At 31.7% G+C, this 21,872-nt stretch overlaps 2 protein-coding genes across 4 annotated transcripts; both read left to right on the top strand.

Moving 5' to 3' along the window:
- The first annotated feature begins 11,800 nt into the window (after window positions 1-11,800).
- LOC141682655 (GATA transcription factor 24-like) lies at window positions 11,801-18,303 on the top strand. The gene is made up of 8 exons (XM_074487363.1): window positions 11,801-12,002; window positions 14,438-14,819; window positions 15,041-15,130; window positions 15,205-15,338; window positions 15,820-15,930; window positions 16,144-16,249; window positions 17,691-17,762; window positions 17,991-18,303. The coding sequence occupies exons 2-8, from the start codon at window positions 14,439-14,441 to the stop codon at window positions 18,090-18,092; spliced, it is 996 nt and encodes a 331-aa protein (XP_074343464.1). The 5' UTR covers window positions 11,801-12,002; window position 14,438; the 3' UTR covers window positions 18,093-18,303.
- A 519-nt stretch (window positions 18,304-18,822) lies between these two features.
- Window positions 18,823-21,268, top strand: LOC141682654 (uncharacterized). Of its 3 annotated transcripts, none has more exons than XR_012559879.1 (2): window positions 18,823-20,802; window positions 20,965-21,268. XR_012559879.1 is itself a non-coding variant. In XM_074487362.1 (2 exons), the coding sequence occupies exon 1, from the start codon at window positions 19,507-19,509 to the stop codon at window positions 20,518-20,520; it is 1,014 nt and encodes a 337-aa protein (XP_074343463.1). In that variant the 5' UTR covers window positions 18,824-19,506; the 3' UTR covers window positions 20,521-20,527; window positions 20,965-21,268. The 3 variants fall into 3 exon arrangements, 1 of the variants encoding a protein (XP_074343463.1); XR_012559880.1 differs by having other exon boundaries at window positions 18,823-20,632; XM_074487362.1 differs by having other exon boundaries at window positions 18,824-20,527.
- Window positions 21,269-21,872: the final 604 nt, after the last annotated feature.

The raw sequence follows: 21,872 nt of genomic DNA on the forward strand, positions 1-21,872 counted from the left end.
TTTGAATACTAGAAACATGTTATGAGAAAGTTCAGAAATATTTACAATTTATCTCAAGAAAGGTTCAGAAGTACTTGCCTTATCACAGATGATTTCCAAATTTACTTGTACTCATCTAACAATTCTACTCATAAATTACTTTCCTTCTTTTTCTATACCTTACTTTTATTCATCGATCAGTTGCCTTCTTTTTCTACGCTTTAGTTTACTGATCACTTGCTCTTCTTTCCTATGCCTTGCTTTTCTCTGTTTGGTATCACGAGTATCTATCAATACTCAATCCCATATTATTTTAATATTCACATAGATGTTACAAGCTCTTATCTACCCTTCGTTTTACCAAAATCCAATTTACGGATTAGAAGTTATGACTAAAACAGTCAAACAATAACCACATATGCATATAACACATCAATCAGATAGCACATAGCACATAGCACACAAGATATTCAATAAAAATAATTTTTCAAAGAAGATTCAGGGTCAAAAATGATTTTCCAGATATTTAATACGAATTTTAGAATATTTTTCGGAATTAAAACGGGTATCCGGATCATTTTATAATTAAATAACAAAGTTCGAACACCCGAATCTGACTTTAAAATGATTTAATAATAATTATCGAGCTTTGAAAATAATTTAAAATAATATTTTAAAGTTTGAAACTATTTTTTGACGTTTTAAATCTAAATAAATAATTAAATCTAATTAAATAATTAATTACAATTAATTAATAACTAATTAAATTAATTAATCAATTAATATTTAAATTAGTTGACTAATTAAATAATTAATTATCAACTATAATTATTTAATTAATTAATCAAGATTTATTTTAGAATTAAAAATAATTTTCAAAAATAAATAATGAATTTTTGGAATTTTAAAATTAATTAAAAAAATTTATGAAAATATTTTAAAAAGAAAGTACCATTTCTGGAAATAATAAAACAGAAATCTGATTTTTATAAAATTCTGAAAACACAAGGACTGAAGTGAAAACATTGCAAAATAGAGGGGATTAAACTATAATTGTTACAGTCATCGTCCCCGGTCGCCAGAAAAGCCATGGTCGTCGGCCTGAAGCTTTTCCGGCGACTGAAAATCAGCCCAGAACACTGTCAAATTAACAGGTGATAAACTCTAAGATGCCTGGAACAAGATTATGCAAACAAAATTGTCAATAAATCAACGAAACGGCCGGAATCGTCCCCTGAAAATTACGCTGTCGTTTCGACCCATTTTCCGATCATCGCCTTCCTCGTATCGTTTGTTCACCATCTATACATCAATATAATCGTCTTTGGACGATCTATAAGTTTGTACAATCTATTTCATCTAATAACCCCTAACATAGAAACGCCTAATTTTCAATTAAGAACATTCAAACACATAAACCCTAATTTTTAATTTCGAGAATCAAACAGCAATTTGAACATGTTATTGAACTCCAGATTCATCATATAATATACCAAAATGACCGGAAAGAAAAGATCTACATGATTCAAGCATCAAATCACACAAACAACATCAAGAACAAAAATTCATATTTTAATCCTTAAATAATTCGAATTAAAATAATTACATAATAAAATCACCTTAATTTCTGCACTGAAATTGATGATTTATTCTGATAGAACTTTTCAAGAGTTTCGATTCAGTATATGGCACGATTGATTCCGAGTTCGATAACGCTTTCGTTTTTGGATTTGATTGTCAAGAACACAACGATTTTAGGGGCTTTTATCTGTAATTTCTATGTTTTTACTGTATGATTGTGATTATACGAATGAAATGAAATAAGAGAAAAGGCTATTTATATTTATGGAAAATTAATACATGTTGGATCGTATTGGATCGAAAAATAAGTTACTTAGCCGCTAAGTAACTGCAAAAAACGATCTGATTTGATATCAATTTTGAATAATTATCAAAACCGGGCTTCTTGTGAAACACTTTATACGAAAATAATGTAATAATATCCCGTTTTTTGAGAATACGGGTTTTATTGATCTATCAAAATGATTATCGTATCGAAAATTTTACGCTGGGACGCGTACGGGTCAAACCGTAATCCGGATCGAAAAAGTCAAAACACGGAAAATGTTCGAAATAATCAGATTAGGCTAGGAAGGAGTTTTCCGAAGAGTTTCAGGTTGTAAAAACGTAAAAACGGTTGAAGTTGGACGATTCCCGACTTTAAAAAATAGTTTTGTAATTACTCAGAAAATAATTAATAAATTCATAAATCATTATAAAATCATATAACAGTCCAAAAATTACCAGAAAATACCATAATTATCTATATTTTATTCTGGACATAATAAAATTAATATACATATACTTTATCACATATAAACATCCACATATTAACACCAATCATCAGATAATTCACCAAAAATCACATAATAATCACATAATAATTATATATTGATAAAAATAATTAAACGCTATATCCCAGATATTACAAGGAGAGTTATCCTCATCAGATACATTTGTTTTCCGCTTGCTTACGGCCTTAGATGAGACATCCTTAATCCTTCATTTCTGCTTTAGACCTTCCTTTTTAAGCTTCATCTACTCTCCATCCAAAGCATCGCCTGCTTATAGTCATTCTTTCTCAACTCTCCTCAAGTGGTCCTTTTCAAAGTGTAAGGGTAAGGGTGGACCAAACAAGCCAGGACTGATAGTCTAATATACAAGTATCAGTTAAGCAATTCTGCTTGCCTCAAGAAAAAGATAAGACGAACGCTAGTGGATTATAGCCAACAAAATGAACTATCTTATATCTATATAAAGGAAAATCTCAGTTGGCTGACGTGGCAGTTCCCGTCAATCTTCTACCTATTTTTTCTTTTGTTTCAGCTCCTTTGTTTTTTTATCCAGCAATCCCTCACATCTCTGCTAATAGATCGAACATTTATAGCAAAATACCAAGAGACCATCGTTACATTCAATCATAGTCCTTACACCTCCTGAAACTTACCTCACACACACATACACACAATACTTTAAATCCTAATATTGATATTGATAATTTATAAATTGACCAAGTAATGATCAAAACCCAACAACCCATGAAAAATATTCTACCAAAACACGAAGCAACATTCAACATGTTTGCGAAAATGTCCCAATGAATCAAGAAAATGGAAATGTGGGCTTTTCTGAGAGGTTCATGTTTTAAGAATTTTTAACAAATTACAAATATGGGTATTCATGATGCTGGTGGAAATAAGAAACTAAATATGGGATGTAGTCTGGAGGAGCAAGAAGAGGGCAAAAAAATGATTCAAAAAAAGGTCTCTATTTGTGTATTTAAGAAAGGAATGCGGTGTTTTCATAAGAATCAAGAAAAGAGTTTAAAGATAATTCAGGTGCTGGTGGCAGGACGAGGAAAAATCGAGGACAAGTCTCAAACAACATTGAAGGATGACAAGGTGGGAATTCACCCTGGGAAAAAAATTGTATCAACTTAGATTTCTTACTCAATTAACCAGATGGAAGATCCGAGGTTTATTAACATTGAAGATCATAACAAAAAATAGGTTGGACCTGGTGTCATAAAAGAGTATAATTGCTCTGCTTGACTATGATCATCATCTTCAACTGTATGTCAAGAAAAAGGTCACTGCCCATGAAATTCTCGGTATGTATCTCATACTCAATTTTTGTATTTAGAACTCTTTTTATTACAAATTACGAAGAATGTTTGCTAAGTTGTGCTTACATTGGTCTCATGATTGTTTGCTCTTTCATCCCAATGATTGTGTAGGTTGACCTCTATTTTTAGATCCTTGCTTATATACATAGACTGTATTGGATCCCCTGTGACCATCTATTTTTAGCTTCAAAACAGTAATTTTCGATACAATATATTACTATGCAGCAATATGTATAAATTTTTATCCTCTTTCAAGGCATGTTATCAAACTCAAAGTTCATATTTAGTTTCTTCAATTAAGGCTTGCCAAATTCATCTTATTATGTTACTATTTCAAATTATTTTGTCCTATAATAAAGAATTCGAGCAAACTCATGGGTAGTGTTCGTAAAAATGCTCATGATAATCTATTTGTCATATATTATACATTTTTTGCAGTCTTGATGGTGGGGTATCTTATTAAATTTTAATTTGTTTGAGGACTAAACTACAACACCCTCCCCGTTGGTTCTGGAAAGTTATATGTATTCTACTTACTATTACATATTTTGTTTTGCTAGACATAATAGATATTTATATAAATGTGATGGAAAGAACTTAAGCCGGAAATGCGTCAGCGGTAAACTATTTGTGTCAGGTCCTAGATACAAAATGAATATACACTGACCTATAGTTTAATACTTTCGGATATGCCTCTCATTTGATCGAGTCAAATTACAAGGTCTGGGTACTTTAGGCTGGTGCAGGAAAATAATTCAAGCAACTTGAGACATTTTATGGATCATTCATTGGTTGTAAAAAAATATGTATTATGAATTGCTTTTGACTTCATATACGCCTGAATGTTGATTGCAAATTCGAAAAAAAGCACCTTATGTTAAAAATTAGAAAAGATTTTAAACACGAAATTATAATATTTTGGTTTGGTAGTCAGCAATTTACATGTTTCTTTCATTATTATAATGAACTAATTCTTTCTTTAAATTATGAATTTATTGTTTTTACTTACAACCTATCTATTATCTGCATGTGAGCTACAAGCATTGAATCCACCTTTGTTGCCCTACTTCATGTGTTAGAAAAAGTGGCATATATCTATATATATATTATCATGCTACTGCTAAATAAATAATTATAAATTGATAATGAATTATAATAATATCGGTGTACACTTCTAAAAGAACGTTTGCATTGTAGGCTTGCACTCAAGTCTGACTTAGATGTATAAAGAATAATGAGGCCATTACATGTTATTTTGAACAGTCAATAAAAATTAAAGTAAGTGGGAACTATTATAACCAGTGAGAAAAATATTCCTGGAATTAACTCGGGAACTTTCCTGAAATGCAAGTGTATTTAGTATAGAATAGTAATGGTATTTTGGTAAATGTATTTAATATTGCGTAATTACTACAATACCCTCGTGTTCTAAAATGAGAAAAAAAATTAAACTCGGGAAGTGTATCTGAGGTAACCTCAGGAACATCAATGTCATAACCAATTGTGCTCGGGTTTTTGTTGTTGTAGAGTATTTCCTAATGCTGCAATGTGCAACTTCTTTGTCTCCTTTAAAAAGAGTCAGGAAGCATAATATTTGACTCTTTGTCTTATATTTAGCCTTTTATATGCCAATCATAGTTTTATATAAGCCATTTTGAATGCGCTTGAACATTTAATGATCTTGTCATGCGGTAATTAGTGAAGTTGCTATTTCTGGTACTTATAGTAGTTGTAAGCACTCATATTTCGTAATAGTTCATTTGCAATCTTAAAGCTCTGGTATATCTCTACTAATTGATATTTCTACTGAGCATGAGCATCTTTCTTTGAACTTTTTATCTTTAAGAATAACTGATATATTGTCGGTTTCCTACAGCTGCAAGTCTATATGTGGTTATTTGTTTATGGCCTCATTGTATAGTGTAGGAGTATGAACTAAATATAATACATAGGTTCTATTTTCCCTATGGCTATAACAGTTAGACCTCTACTTATATATGTTAGAACTCTACATATTTTAGGACTTATTTAAGATGCAGGAAGAATATTTTAATTCAAATTTCATGAAATTTGAAAGAATTGAGTTATATTAATTCTTAGATGTCTGAACCTTACATTTGACTGTGAGGCTATGTCGAATCCAAATGCAAAGGTACTTTGTAACTCATTGGCATACATGGATATTTCAGGTTTTCTGTAATTAATTCTTAGATATCTGAACCTTACATTTGACGACGAGGCTATGTCGAATCCAAATACAAAGATACTTTGTAACTCATTGACATACATGGATATTTCAGGTTTCCTGTAAAACATTATTTTTGGATATTTTAGGATGAGGCGATGGAACAACACTTGGAATGGAAAGAGAGCGAGCCTTTAATTAATCTGGCCTGAACTAAACATGAACAGAAGTCATTTGGAATTGTTCAATATTAATGTGATGCAATATCCTAGCTTGGATTAATATCGGATGCATGTCAAAATTGTATCATTATCGCAAAGAGGAACAACTCTTTATTTTGCACTGAGGCATCAATTTGAAGATCTTTTATGCATCATTTAGTATTATCAAATATAAAAATAATGATCAATTGACCCTCTGGTTATGTCATATAAGGTTTTAAACTAGGTTGTATACTTATGTACGGAGAATCAACCAAAATAATCTAACAATTTGAAGTGGTTTATGCAAATTATTTCAAAGGATTGAATCGTTTGTAATGTAATAAATATGTTGAAGAGACTATTAAACCTATGGTCTCAAAATTGATGAAAACTTTTAATGATTTTTGTGTAAGAAAATAGCACTTCTTACGTTTTAGTTTTACTCTCTATGATTTCAAAATTAGGATCAGTGATTTGAAAATCAAGCTCATTTGCAATCTCCATTTACCTTGAGAATGAAAAACTTTTACAAAAAAAGTATACTGAATTAAATAATTTACGAATATTTTATAAAAGTATAAAAATTTATCATGTCAACATAGGTCTTCTTACTATCGTATTATTTGATCATTTTTTACCAACCGCGCGAAGCGCGGTTACTTCACCTAGTTCATACAAAATAAACAATTCAATCAAGTCACCAAACTCCTCAACACCTGAACTTATTAACACATGGATATAACCCGTGAGAGATTAAATAAATACAAAATGAAACTACTAATTAAATTACATGCCGAACTTTTAGAGGTAAAGGTTTCAAGGACATAGTTTATACTTTAAAACAAAATTAATATTCTACGTCACTTATCACAAATTAATCACTAAGACTTATAGAGCATAAAACCATTAACATTATTGTACCATTTAGCACCTCACTTCTATATGTTCAAATATAATTTGCCCAAACATCTATATTCCACTTTCTAGACTCTGCAGGTAGACTGTCATTCTATATTATTCTCGAAAGTCAACGAAGTGCAAAATATTAAGGTGCTATATGAACGCACTATTCCATCTAACATCATGAACAAAATTTTAACACGTTGTAGCTTACCTTTAAAATGGAAAATAAAATATGTCTAAACTAAAAGAGAAAATATTCTTGATGATTACTAAATAAACAAATGTAAGATTATATTAAATATATCAGGAGATGGTATGAAAGTACAGTAGGTCTTTTTTTTGTCTTCTCCTAGAGGCCTATAGTCAATTAGTTCTTAACTAGTACTGCTGTGAAAAAAGAACTTGCTACCCAGTCAACCCAGTCAATTAAGGTCTCCTTTATAAGTATATGATCAGGCAACATAATAGAAGACACGGTAACATGATTTCTATGATCCCTTTCGTGCCAAATATGTAAATCTAATTTAGAAATGAAACTGAAGCGCCATTGAAATTACATATTACTTTTTCACTATAAAGATTGGCACCGAATGAATTCAGTTTGTAAAATAGATACTTCTAAGTCTAAATTAAACAATTGGAACCAAGTACACACAAGTGAAAAGTGTAATAACTAACGAAACATTAAACATTGATGAGTAAAATAATAGTAGAAATTGCAATAGCAAATAAAAAGACTTTGGGCGATTCAGTTATGTGTGTTTGTGGAAGGAGAGTACTTGGATATTAGTGGTAGTGAAGGCGGTTTAGCAAAAGTTGAATACCGAATCTCTAACTTTCTTGTAGAAATAAGGTACTCTTTGCCAACTAAAGTTCTCATTTTTCAGTGCAAGCATATGTTCACATAAAACCTCACGAAGAAAGTATATTTATAGAGCAGTGATGAAAAATATGAATGGCGAAACATACGCAATCGCATTAATTGAAAGGCCAAGCAACATACCTTGAACCATCATTCTCGTTGTAGGGAGCGTTAGAGCTATTTACCCATGCTTCAGACCCTGGGATTGATGAGCGGAAAGGCCAAAAAAATGATTGCAGACTCCTTCCATGGTTTTCTGTCGAAAGTCAAAACTGCTTCCACTGTTGTTGTCACCCTCGCTATAATTACTTGACCTTATAACACCATTAGCTTTGCCTGAAAGCTGAGAAGCTCCATACGACATACTGGAAACAAAATGTTATCCACAACGCAATTCTTAAATGCATCCGAGTGATCTTAAATAAAAACTCAATTTGCAGAACAAAATTTGGGCACAAATATATAAAATTCATATACAAATGCATAGCCGATAACATTATAATGACTAAGAGATATTTATTATTATTTCCATAACTGTACTAAATGAGTTTGTGATTAAACCTTTTTATTCAGAATTTAGGCAAAACATCGATTGCATTCAATACCTTAAATAATCGGAGTAGTCAAAATCCTAGCCTGTAAATCAATATGATAGCCCAATTAATACATGCATGTCTGTAATGCCATCTATTTTAATGTCTCTAATTTTAAGCCTAGGTAACAGTATTTGCCAAGCAGGAATAAGCAGTCAAAGTTGAAATAGATTGAGTGGTCTGACAACAATATTGAACTCATAAAGGCCGTTTAGTTGAATGCAAGGTATCCATGTCATAAGATGCAAAGTATCTTTAAATTTTGGATACAATTTAGCCTCAATGTTAAATTCAAGGCTCAAACGTATAAAATCAAATTGAACATAATGATAAAACCATATCCTCTTCATTCCAAAAATGTCTTAAAAGATGCAAAGTTCTAATACAAATTCCCTTTAGTTGATTCATGGTCTTATACTGCTAAAAACACTACATACCAAAATGAGGAATCACATGTAGAATTACTTGCAACACTAAAAAAGAGTAGTTCCATACTATTGAAAAGGGATATTTAAAATATTTTAAACATGAGATAAGCTTGTAAAATAATTTTAAAGTAAGGAAGAAAAAAAACCAGAAAAATCTTATGGATAGTGATATATCATATACTATCATATGAATATTGCATGTCAATTATTAAACAATGAAATGACCAAAAATAAAACCTCTTACTTGGGTGCCATGTACACTAGTGACAAAACACATGTTCAAGGAAAGCAGCGACCTAGCCTCAGAGATTGATAAGTAAAGTAGGATATGACTGATTCCAAGTACAAAAAGTACAAGAAATAGCAACTACCCTAATCACTGCATTATAACCTCATCATATGTTCAAAGTGCATTCAAAATGGCTCATATATAATTATTATTGGTACATAAAAGAGTAATCTAGTTATAAGGCAAAGATTGAACATTATCCTACCTTACTAATATAATAAAAAAAATGTTTTAAACTGAAAAAAAGCGATGACAACATTTCTGCGGTAATTTAGTTGGAACAAACAAAGGGCATCTTTTTTTATTCACGCACAATAGTTTAGATTAAAACAATCATTAAAGAAAAACTCTATACCAACAAAAATTTGAATACGACCAATCATGATATATATCTGCTTACCCTTATTTTGTAGACTATTCAAAATAACTTATATTGCCATCATTATTCTTCATACCTTTGAGGTCAGACTTGGCTGCAAGCCTGCAACATAAGAATATAACCCGATGTAACCCTAACTTAATCCAATATATAATTATTTATTTAATATTTTAACAGGTAATGAGCAAGATAAATCAATTAGACCAACAATATATAAAATAATTTTTCTTACAAAGGAAGCAGAGCATCAAAGTTGGATTAAACGCTAGCATGTAATATACAAATGATAAATCGGATGTAAGCAAAGCTCACTAATACACTATCAGAAAAAGAAGAGAGCACTATTTTCTACATCTGTAAGGACTACTATTACTTATTTTCAGATGATAAAACAAATCATATTATACATAATAACTACATTAAGTTATCACTATATCGAACCAATGTTAAAAAGCAATACCTAATACATACAACAAAATAATAGATGATCCACCAAATATTCCAAATTGTGCCCTTATTTCCGGCATCCAATCTTTCGCCAGAAAAATTAACTTAGTATTTATCTTAGATTAGAACCAAATTTCACCATTTTACTTATCCCGAAGCACCTGTAAATTTTAATTGACAAAAAAAATGATTTCAAGGAGTGAAGATGCACCTTTAATTTGAAGAGAACAATAGCGACAATAATCTTATGCTTCCCAGTAGAGTAGAGTTGAGTTGAGAAGTGATGGACCAATAGATTTGTCACCACTTTCATTTTATCTCATTCTGTAGTAAGGAATTTCCCCAAAAGCACACATATCAGAGAGAGATATCCAATAAAGCACTAAATTAAAAAAAATCATGTTTTTCTTGATAAATATAATTGAGCAACAATATGATTGATATATACCTGGTGATGGTGATTTGAAGGAGTCGGACGAAGGCTTGTTTAAATAATGAATATGCATATATATGCAGGTGTACATGGCCAATGAAAGGTCTTCAGTTTTGGAATAGAAATAGTTGATTCATGATTCATTAACTATTAACTAAAATTATAAAAGTGTTAAAAATATTAAAATGAGGAGAAAGCAAGAACTCAGAATTAGAGATCTTGGAAGATGACACGTGAAGCGCCCGATATATTCCTTTATATATATATTGATGCTCTAATACGATTCTAAACTTTTTAAATTTACAACGAAATACCATTAACAACATCATATATGTAAAAGTGTAATACGAACATATTATTTGACTAACGATTACACTCGTAACTTAGAAGAAAATATAACTAAAATCCTAGGCTAACCGTTACACCTGTAACTCATAAAAAACATACCAAGAACACCAAAAAAGAAGAAGCTAGGAATCAATGAATTAAATAATAATTTGTTACATTTAGACCAGTATTTTAAAAATCTATGATTCAATCGATTAATCCCCGATTAATTTTCTGCAAAGTACTTGATCAATTCGATTTTTTTAATCCGATTAACTTTTACGATTTTTCCTTTATTTGAGTACATATAATTGTTTATTAAAATAAAAATACTACATTAATTTAAATATGAATAACTATAGAAATTATGATATAATAAATATATATTTGTTAATAAATAACTAATATAATCATAATAATATATTAAATATAATTTAATATTATAATACATCTGAATTTTACTCCGATTAATCCTTCTAAATAATCCCCAATTTTAAATTAATCTCAAATCGGTAACTCGACCAAACTTTCTCGATTCCAGATTTTTACAAGGGGTTTATTCAATTCAGATTTTAGAGGATTTATAACAATTCATTGATTTTGAATGATTGTTGCCGATTTTGGCTAATTTTAATTGTACGCGGATGTTAGCGGAGTTCTTGAATAAATCTAGTAGAGTTTTGATGATTAGAGCAGTGATTTCTACAAATCCATCAAAATCTCTTAGATTTTGCTAATATTTCTGAAAATATAAATTATACTAGAAAATTCATCAAAATCTACAATTTTTTATAAAATACATAAATATCCATGAAATTTTGTATACCGCCAGATTTTTAATAATTTTTTTAAAATTTAAATTAAATACCAACAAATTTCAATAGACTTTTTAAAATCTAAATTGAATATTCTCAGATTTAAAAGAGTTTTTTTTAATCTCATTGAATAATATCAGATTTAAAAAAAAATAGAATCCAAATTAATATCCTAAGATTTTCAAAATCTAAAAAAAATCTTAAAATCTCAGTTGAATTTATACGTCACATGTATAGAAATGGAATAGAAGAAATATATAGAAAGGATAATAGTCGGATCGGGTCAAGAAAGGGGTGAAAAACGCATGTTGTTCGGTGGGTCTCAATTCATATTGTACCTCTCGATCTCTCTCCCATCTCTCTCTCTCTCTCTCTCCATACAAACACGCCTCTCCTCTTTCTATTTAAATTTTACTCCAATTCAAGCACGTTGTCGATCTTCACGTCGCTATCGCCGGCGATTCTCCGCATCAAGTAATGTTTTTTACCTTCATTTCAATCATAATTGACTCTTTTTTGTACATGTACATGCTCAATTATGTAATTATTAGCTGCCGCGATATGTTTGCTAGCTCAATATTTTAATTTGCTTGTAATTTTAGTTGTTGCGCGATTCGGTTTCGTATAATTATATTTACCTTTGCTTTCGTTGATTGTTTTGTTTTAATGAAAGTTAAGTTGGTTTGAGGACTCTTGTATTGAAATGTGTTGTTGCTAGTATTTGAATTTTCGCGGAAAAATTTGAAATTGGCGAGGTATTAAGTGATTGATTCTGTGATATGTTTGCTAGCTTAAAATTTAACTTTGATTGTAATCTCTAATGTTGCGTGATCGATTTTGTATAATTTGATTTACTATTTGCTTTCATTGATTGTTTTGTTTTTATGAAAGTTAAGTTGGTTTGATGACACTTTATTGTAATGTGTTGTTTCGAGTATTTGAGAAAATTTGAAATTGGTTAGGTGTTAAATGATTGATTCTTGCAATTATCGGCATTACGTGTTTAGAAGGCTGTTATGTTTGGTAGAGTGGAAAACCGGGGAAATTGTAATATTTTAAAGTGGATCGGAATTTTGTGGATATGGTAATTAATGTATGTGGAATATTTTATCATCATTTTATCATCGGTGATGTGTTTTTTTTGCAAAAAGTAATTGTTCTTGTAATTGGTTGCAGTGGAATGTATATTAAGAGTGTTTGTATATATATTTATGCTTTCTCGGAGTCTGATTTATCGCGTATATCATATCTATTAATTTTGCTGATTTGACGTGTTGTATTTTTAATTGTCTAGTATCTTTATTACTAGTACTGCTATATCTACGGTTGCACCCACTATTATAATATTTTCTAAGAGGGAGAGAGTAATTAAATGATTATTATTATTATTGTTATTATTATTATTATTATTATTATTATTATTATTTACTAGCTTATAGCCCGTGCAATCATGTGTTCTAAATTTTATTTTTATTTAATATATTAAGTTTTCGGCTGAACGTTCGTTTAGTAGTATGTTTTTTTCGTGAAATATTAAGTTTTACTTTCTTCCGGTTATAAATATAATTTATTCATTAATATTTTTCTTTAATATTAATTGTTAATTTTTCAGTTGATAAGGTTTGGTTCGTACATTTGCATTATAAAGTATCGAAGATGGTGATATAAAATATTGCTTTGGCAAGAAGAAGTTAAAATTAGAACGAATCACATGTGAAACTGTCTAAGCAAACAGAGAGATGGAGTTTATGGTTATCTCCCTTTGCATTGTTAAATAATATACTAGCTTACGGCCCGTGTGAAGCACAAGTCTTAATTAATAATTACATATTTTCATTTCTATTTTGTATAATTTTATTAAACTTCTATGTAAATAATTAAATACTAAATAATAATTATATAAATATAATTTCATTGTGTATAATTTCAAGTTAGGTTCAAATAGTATAAATAGTATATGATTGATGAGATTTTATTCATAAATAATAATGTAAATGTTTGTTGTTGGTGAGTGAGTTTCGAACTTGAAAACTTATATGTATCTTTATAAAATAAAATAAATGTTTTTTGTTAACGGTATTCGAACCTGAGAACTTATATGTATCTTTATAAATAATAATATAAATGTTTGTTGTTGATGAGATTCGAACCTGAGAACTTGGGGAATGTATTTTTTTAGTATTTGGATCTAACAGCTCTGATTATTTGATGAAGAAGATCTGATGGCCGTGATTGAAAGGGATAACCAAAATAAGGGGTTAACCAAATTACAAATTATACCTCATTCCGGTTACTATAGTATAGTATAGATTAGTAACGAGAGTGAACAAGAAATGCAAGTGAATGATGTTGGCAAATATAAGTTGATCCGACAAGAAAGGATTACATCAACCGGCCCAACCCTGGGTTAACCTTGCATTCGAACAAAATGGATCTTTTTGTCAACTCCTACAAAACTCATAATGCCTCCTTAATATCATGCTATCACTGCAAGTTGGACATTCACATTTTTTGCGTTTAACAAATTAAAATCTGTTTCCCTGTAAAGACATGCATGTGTCGTAATTCAGGGTAAATATATGCCTATATAGGTTCACAAAATCATCACGCCAAGTCCCAATCTTATCTTCTTTCCTAGAAAAGTATTTCTTTTGTAATTTTTTTAAGAATTTTTTGACTATTTCCCTTTACATACATGAACGTGTCATATTTCATGGCAATCATATTTAACTTAATAAAACATTTTTTTTGCTAAATCCCTTAATATGCCTTAATTCTTCAACAGTTTTCATCATATATTTTTAACACATATTGCTTTTTTATTTTAATGTCCGTTGGCCTTTTCATATCAATTTTCATTAAATTTTTATGTTGCTCTTGCTTGAATCTGAATCTGTTTTTGTATTTAGGATGCCAGACAGAAATTTGCGGGTTTCGATGTTTGGAAATGAAGCAATGAACAGTAGCATTCAGCAACACAATGCTCAGATTGAAGATAATGATGATGAAGAGGACATACCAAGTGGCGGAGAGTCGATAGACAATCCACATATTCGTTACGAGGCTGCTGTTCATGCCCTACAAAATGGTGGTGCCATTGTTCAGCCTTCCAATGGAGTGGAACCAATGAACGGAAATGGCATTGACAGCATTAATGTCGTGCCACATCAGCATCAAATGTATGTTCCAGGGTCTGAAGTTGTGCCACATACTGGAGGAGGTGGTGTGGATCAGTTGACCCTTTCTTTTCAGGGAGAAGTTTACGTTTTTGATGCTGTTTCCCCTGAAAAGGTTATTTCTTGATTATATGCGGTTGAAAATTTAACTTTATTCAATTCCATTAATGTTACTAATCTCGTGTACTTGTGTGGGTTGAAAGACTATATCACAACTTTGTGAAACTTTGGATTGAAGAGCCACTTCACTGTTTAGTTATTATATTTGAAATATGATGTGGTAAATATATTTGCTTTTAAATTAGATAATAGGTAGAGTTTCTCTTTGATTTACAGGTGCAGGCAGTTTTGTTACTTTTGGGCGGATATGAAGTGCCTACCGGCATACCTACTGTTGGGATGCCTTCACAGAACCAAAATCATAGGGTATGCAATCAGCAATGCAGTCACAGTTTTCTCACTTGGTATGTATTTTTCTCTCATTATCTGAACTTTGTTAGGGTTCAAGTGATCTTCCTGTGAGGGCAAGTCAACCGCAACGGGCTGCTTCTCTGACTCGATTTAGGGAGAAGAGGAAAGACAGGTGTTTTGACAAAAAAATTCGTTATGAAGTGCGGAAAGAAGTAGCAATCAGGTAATAAACACACAATATGATCCACATATCTCCCTATATCCATCCGATGTATCATTATAAATGCACATACATGATACATCAGATACATAGGTACAATTAAGATGAAATTACAGTAAACTAAATGTCATATGTTGATTAATATGCACTCGAATCTAAAAAACATTCATATTTCCAGTTAAATGTAGAATATGGATTAAACAGAAAGACGGTTAGTGGAACAAATAGTAGTGTGTGGCTTGGAATCGGTCAGGAAAACTCTGTTGTACAAGTATATCTGCAGAATCAATCTCAATTTGTTTGCTTATCCGTGAAGTCGTAAATAGTCAGAACTAACAACATTATATATACTGGTGCCAGAGGTATTTGTAAATTTTTAAATGACGAGGCTGAGAAATTTTGCAAATTATTTCTCTTGCTCTGCTGCAATACTAGCAATCTGTATTCCTGACGTCTTTTAACGTTCTTTGAGTGATCCTGTCAGGATGCAGCGAAAGAAAGGGCAATTCACATCATCAAAGGCAATATCTGAGGATTCTGGTTCAGCTTCTTTGGAATGGAATGCTGGTTCTGGCCAAGAAGAGCAGGAGACTTCGTGAGTGTCTAGTAGTTTGCTCAGTATCTTTTCTTTTATTTCCTTTATAAAATGAGTTCATGAGGATCCTTTTCCCGAGGCTAACATTTCTATCCTAGCTACTTGCTTCTCTTGAATGGAAGTAGTGACTAGATCAATTTCTTACGCCAGTGTATTTTTTTTGAATTCTTATGTTTTGACTTTCATGCTTCCTTATTTTTGGTTATTCCACAGTTGTAAACACTGCGGGATCAGCTCAAAGTCGACTCCGATGATGCGTCGGGGGCCTGATGGCCCAAGGACATTGTGCAATGCTTGTGGGCTCAAGTGGGCAAATAAGGTATGTTCTATGTTCCTTCATAATTCATATCCAAAATTTCATTTGCGTCTCAAATAGTTATTTCCGGCACGTTTAATTTTTTTTCCTACCTTGAAAACTTTATCTGGCATTTTTAGAAAATACAGTTAAGGCGATGATAGGTGCCCTGAAATAATAATTGTCTATGTTTGGTATTTTATTTTTTACTTGGGTTCCTTTTGCGGCCTTTTATTTCAAAAAATTCCTCTCATTGATGGGAAGTCATCTTCTCTGTAGTAATGAAAGTTCATATCTTACATGTCACTTCTAATAAGAATGAGAAGTTAAGATAATTTACATTTCTTTACAAAGTGGTGGAAAAGGGGATTTATTGAAATCTTACGATTTCTGTAAAATTAGGTTATATTGTAGTTGGTCAGAGAGCATTCACATCACAATAAACACAATTTGTGGATGAGATCCTTTTTCAATTGAAGTATAAGACCAATTAAAAAAAATGCACACTTCAGTCTCTCCTTGCACCACAGTAATCCAAAGTTTTGAGTTCCGACCTCTACAAGCAATAGTGATTTTTGTACACCTACTTTTTTATTGAAACCAAAACCTGCATTACTTGTTACACCACACCTAATAGATTGAGTTGTGACTCAGCTTGCCACTTGCCTGTGAAATTGGAACTTTAATATGGCTCAAACGTTGAACAAGGGAGTAAATATTACTTATAATTGTTTCTTTTTTCAGTTCAAAATACTTGGAAGCTGAGATGTGTTAATAACTAGATTAGTTCCTGGGCCGATGCCCGGTTATATTATAATTGTTTTTTAAGAAGTTATTTTAAAATAGCTTAATTTGAATACTATATATTAATACAATATTTTTATTACATACTAATGAGAATAAAATAAAATATTAACTTAAAAACTTAAAAAAATGACATTACCCAAACTACAAATATTGATTATCAACTTTTTATTAAATACAAAAAATATAATAATTAATATTTGTGTAACTAAAATTAATTTTGAATAAGATAAAATTAGTGAAGAAAATGAAACTATTAAAATTTATTAATTTAAGAATATAAAAATGAGAATTGGGTAAGAGATAGAATTAGTGGAGATAATAAATGAGAGAGAGAGAGAGCTTGACACATAGAGAGAGAGAGAGCTTGACACATATGATTGACACATATGATTTGATGATGTAAGCGTTTAAAGGAGAGCTTGACACATAAGTTAGGATGATGTCAGTTGTACTTTGTTTTAGTATAATGTAGATTGGTGTTGTGATGATCCGTTTCCTGATTTAGTACTACAGCTTATGTCCTCATTTAGACTCTATTACGTTTTTCGTGCCATTTATTCTTCTTTGAGTTATTAAATAAGAGCAGGCACAGTATGTATCTGTTTAACTGTTATTTATGTTCTTATAATATCTGACTCTTGAAGCTGGACTTTGGTAGGGAATTTTAAGAGATCTTTCTAAGGTTCCAACCGGAGGAATTCAGGATCCTAATTATAAGCCTATTGCCCAGGTAACCCTATATAGTCCAGTTTACTATTTGTCATTTCACATCTACTTAATTCTGGATCTAGACACTATTTCGTATACATATGCATACTCACGCATACGTGCATCCATCTAGGCTTGCACCTTAGAGGAGAGAAGTACCCACTAGTTTAAGCCTTTCAAGGTCAATATTATGCATAATGCAAAACAACCTTATCATTGATGCCTCCCCATGTCTTTTGGTTTTTGCTAGATTGATTGTGAACCTCATAATTCAGATGCTGTACCAGCTCTTGCTGATGTTATCACTTCGTCAAATGGAGATAACTCAGCTTTGACTGCTGAGAAGTGTTAGAAGTTGGTCCGCCTACTCCATGCCCCCCCCGGACTGAGTACTCGATTAAGCGGGAAATCTTATTTATACATTTCTCGTAGTTGCCAGAATGTAAATATATATATAAATATAATAAACTTAGTACATCACCACAGGAGGTTGTAATATATGTTATTACTCTAGTCGTGGAGTGTGATATATTGTATCTAAATTATTTACAGATATTTTGACATGTGTTTTCTTTTAGAAATTATAAATTGGCGACTTTTTGTTCAGATAAACAACCTGACTTGATAGATTTGGATTTGACCGTTCAAATGTTTATGGCTTGGAGCCAACCTGGCTTGATAGGTTTGGGAGTAGACCGATGGATTGTTTGATGCTGGCTAGAAGCTTGAAGAAGAGGATAAAGATTTGGGAGTGACTACTTTATGAAAGCATACCTGGTGGTCTTTCAATTATATCGTCATTTGCGTATCTTATATCTTAGAATGAAAAAAAAAAGTCTTTCAATTATATCGTCATTTGCGTATTTTATATCTTAGAATGGAAATATGATCTGTGAAAAATCGAACTATTAGCTCTTGTTGCCCAAGTGAACGTACATAATTATGGCTGTGCCCTGTATTGATTTACTTGCTTGCCAGAGTTTGAGAAAGGTCTCTTAGTGCGTGCGACCTTTATTTTCAGTTTGTAATCCACAATTTAGATCTAGTTGATAATAAGACTGCTCAATCTAGCATTTTTATACAGAACACTGCACTCTCATAATTAGTAATACTTAAAAATGTAAATTACTTTTCCGGCTGTAAATATAGATAGTTAGACTAGTTAGTTGGTTACATTTCCAGCTGTAAATATAGATAGTTAGACTAGTTGGTTAGATTTCCCGGCAAAACTTCATTACTGTATATATTGTAAACACAAACAAGTAGAATATACTTTTACTTTTTCCCCAAATCTGATATCACAAATCCTCTCTGTTCAACAAATTATCATGGTATCAGAGCTTGCTGGTGAAGCTTTAATGGCGTGTTCTTACGAATTTGGTTGACTGCAAGTAAAATCGAACCGTTCTTTCACCCTTCTTTCGTCGTCTCTCATCGATCTGCTTCTTATCAGGTGTTTTCATTAACAATCTGATCTTCTTTTCATCGTTTTTTTTCAACTTTATGATTTAAACTGTTCGTAATCGCTGAGTTTCGATTCGATGTGATCAATTCATTAGATTTATACTTTGATTCTTCACAAGATTGTGTTCCTTGATCTTGATTGTTGTTGTATTGCATCGTTAATCCAGAGATAGATACAACTTGATTCTTGTCTATATTTCTCAATTCACATTTTTAAAACTGAAATCGTCTAAACCTAAATTAGTTGTTGATCTGTTCTTTGTGTATATTTTCACACAAACTCCACATCGCATACATTGATAATGGCCGAAACTAGCACTACAATTGTTAATACTGGGAATCAGGATCCATTGAGTGTTTTTTACATTCATCCATCTGATGTGTCGGTTCATCAACTCGTTCTTGTCAAATTTTCTGGTTCTGGCTTTCATAATTGGAAGTGCTCTATGATTTTGACATTATCTACTAAGAATAAGCTCAGATTCGTTGACGGATCAATTGAGGTTCCTGACATTACATCTGATGAGTATAAATATTGGGAGAGATGTAATAACCTTTTTATTTCGTGGATAATTGTTAATCTTGATGATACCATCGCCAAAAGTGTACTGTTTTTGCAAACTACTAGGGAGATTTGGCAGGATCTTGATGATAGGTTTGGATACACATCAATGGCACAGGTGTATTCACTAGAACAACAATTTCTGGATATCAATCAGGGTACTGATATTGTTTCTGAGTTTTTCACCAAGATTAAGACAATCTGGGATAATCTGAATGATGCCAATCCATTGCCTTATTGCACTTGTAAGAAGTGTACTTGCAATTTGTCTCAAATATTGGTTCATCAACAACTTGAACACAGAGTTTTACAGTTCATGATGAAATTGTCTGAACAATATTCTCAAGTGAGGGGAAATGTACTCATGATGGAGCCTTTACCTAATATTTCCCAGACCTACAAGCTATTTGCTCAAGAAGAGAGCCACAAGGAAATCTGCTCTGTTACTAATCAAACTGAGTCCATGGCTTTTTATGCAGATAAAATAAGGTTCAATCAGAATGCTGGAAATAAGCAGCAAACATTCTACTCTGGCAATAAGGAGCAACAATATCCTACTAATACCTCACAGAATTTCAAAGCTGATTCACAAAATCAAAGAAGAGGGACTAAGCCAAATTACTTCTACAGTCACTGCAAAACACCTGGTCACAGCATGGAAAGATGTTTTAAACTCAATGGTTATCCACCTGGATTCCAGGACAGGCAAACTAAGAAATTTGCAGCTGTTGTGCAAAGGGATAATACTTCATAATGTATTGGTGAGACCTCCTCTGACCATAATGACACTGTCAGCCTCTCACAATACAACCAACTATTGAGTATGTACAATCAAAAGAATGATCAAATTAAGAATGAGAGCAATGGTAAAACAGCTTTACTTGCAAGTAATTACTGTTTATTATCCAATTCTGACCATTTCTGGATAATAGATAGTGGGTGCATTGAACATATTTGTCCAAATCTTGCTGATTTTATAAATTTTAAATCTGTGGAATCTGAGGGAAGTACTATCACTATTCCAGATGGAAAAAAGGTGAAAGTGCTGCACATAGGGTCTGTTAAACTGAGTAATGATATTATTCTCCAGGATGTAGTTCACGTTCCTGATTTTCACTTTAGATTTATCTATGTGCATAAACTATGTGAACACCTATCATGTAGTATAGTGTTTACTAATGGACAATGCTTTATTCAGGGCCATTCATTGGGAAGGCCACATATTCTTCTTGGTAATGTTACAAGTGGCTTATACAGCTTGCAGTCTTCGCCATCTTCTGACTCATCAACTACATGATGTAATGCTGCTAAAACTATATCAATAACTGAAGCTCAGACTTGGCACCAGAGAATGGGGCACTTACCTTTTTCTCAGTTGAAAGTGATTTTTCCAACACTACAGAGTTATGTAAATGATTCAGTTTGTCAGATTTGTCCTACAGCTAGATAAGTAAAACAACCTTTTTCCTTCTAGTACAATAAAATCAGAGAAAGCTTTTCAATTGTTGCACATTGATGTATAGGGGGCATATAAAACTAAATCATTGACTAGTTATACTAAGTTCTTGACAATAGTTGATGATTATACAAGGTTCACTTGGGTGCATCTTCTTAAACACAAGTCTGAGGTATCTTCTATGCTTGATAATTTTTTGACTTAGGTAGATAACCACTTTCATGCTTCCGTACTCTATATAAGATCTGATAATGCCTTGGAACTTGGTGCTGGTAACTGTGATCAGTTATATAAGTCTAGGGGAATCATTCATCAAACTAGTTGTGCTTACACTCCACAACAAAATGGGGTTGTAGAGAGGAAGCACAAACATTTATTGGAGACTTCTATAGCCATTTTCATTCAAGCCCAATTACCTCCAAAATTCTGAGGGGTTCCATCTTATTTGCCACCTATCTTTTGAATAGAATGCCATTAAAATATATAAACAATGTGTCACCTTATTTCAGATTATATGATTCTACTCCTGATCTCTCTCACATCAGAATTTTTGGTTGCCTATGTTTTGTATCAACACTTAAGATTCATAGAACCAAATTGGATTCTAGACCTGATGCTGCTGTTTTTTTAGGATACTCCACTACTATAAA

The sequence above is a fragment of the Apium graveolens genome, chromosome 9, assembly GCF_009905375.1.
Source record: "Apium graveolens cultivar Ventura chromosome 9, ASM990537v1, whole genome shotgun sequence".
NCBI lineage: Eukaryota > Viridiplantae > Streptophyta > Magnoliopsida > Apiales > Apiaceae > Apium > Apium graveolens.

Bases quoted from the DNA above. Each gene is read 5' to 3' on its own strand.
- LOC141682655 (XM_074487363.1), top strand. From the start codon at position 14,439: ATGCCAGACAGAAATTTGCGGGTTTCGATGTTTGGAAATGAAGCAATG. The intron at 15,131-15,204 runs GTATGCAATCAG...GAACTTTGTTAG, and splicing joins CACAGAACCAAAATCATAGG to GGTTCAAGTGATCTTCCTGT. The intron at 17,763-17,990 runs GTAACCCTATAT...GGTTTTTGCTAG, and splicing joins ATTATAAGCCTATTGCCCAG to ATTGATTGTGAACCTCATAA.
- LOC141682654 (XM_074487362.1), top strand. From the start codon at position 19,507: ATGGCCGAAACTAGCACTACAATTGTTAATACTGGGAATCAGGATCCA.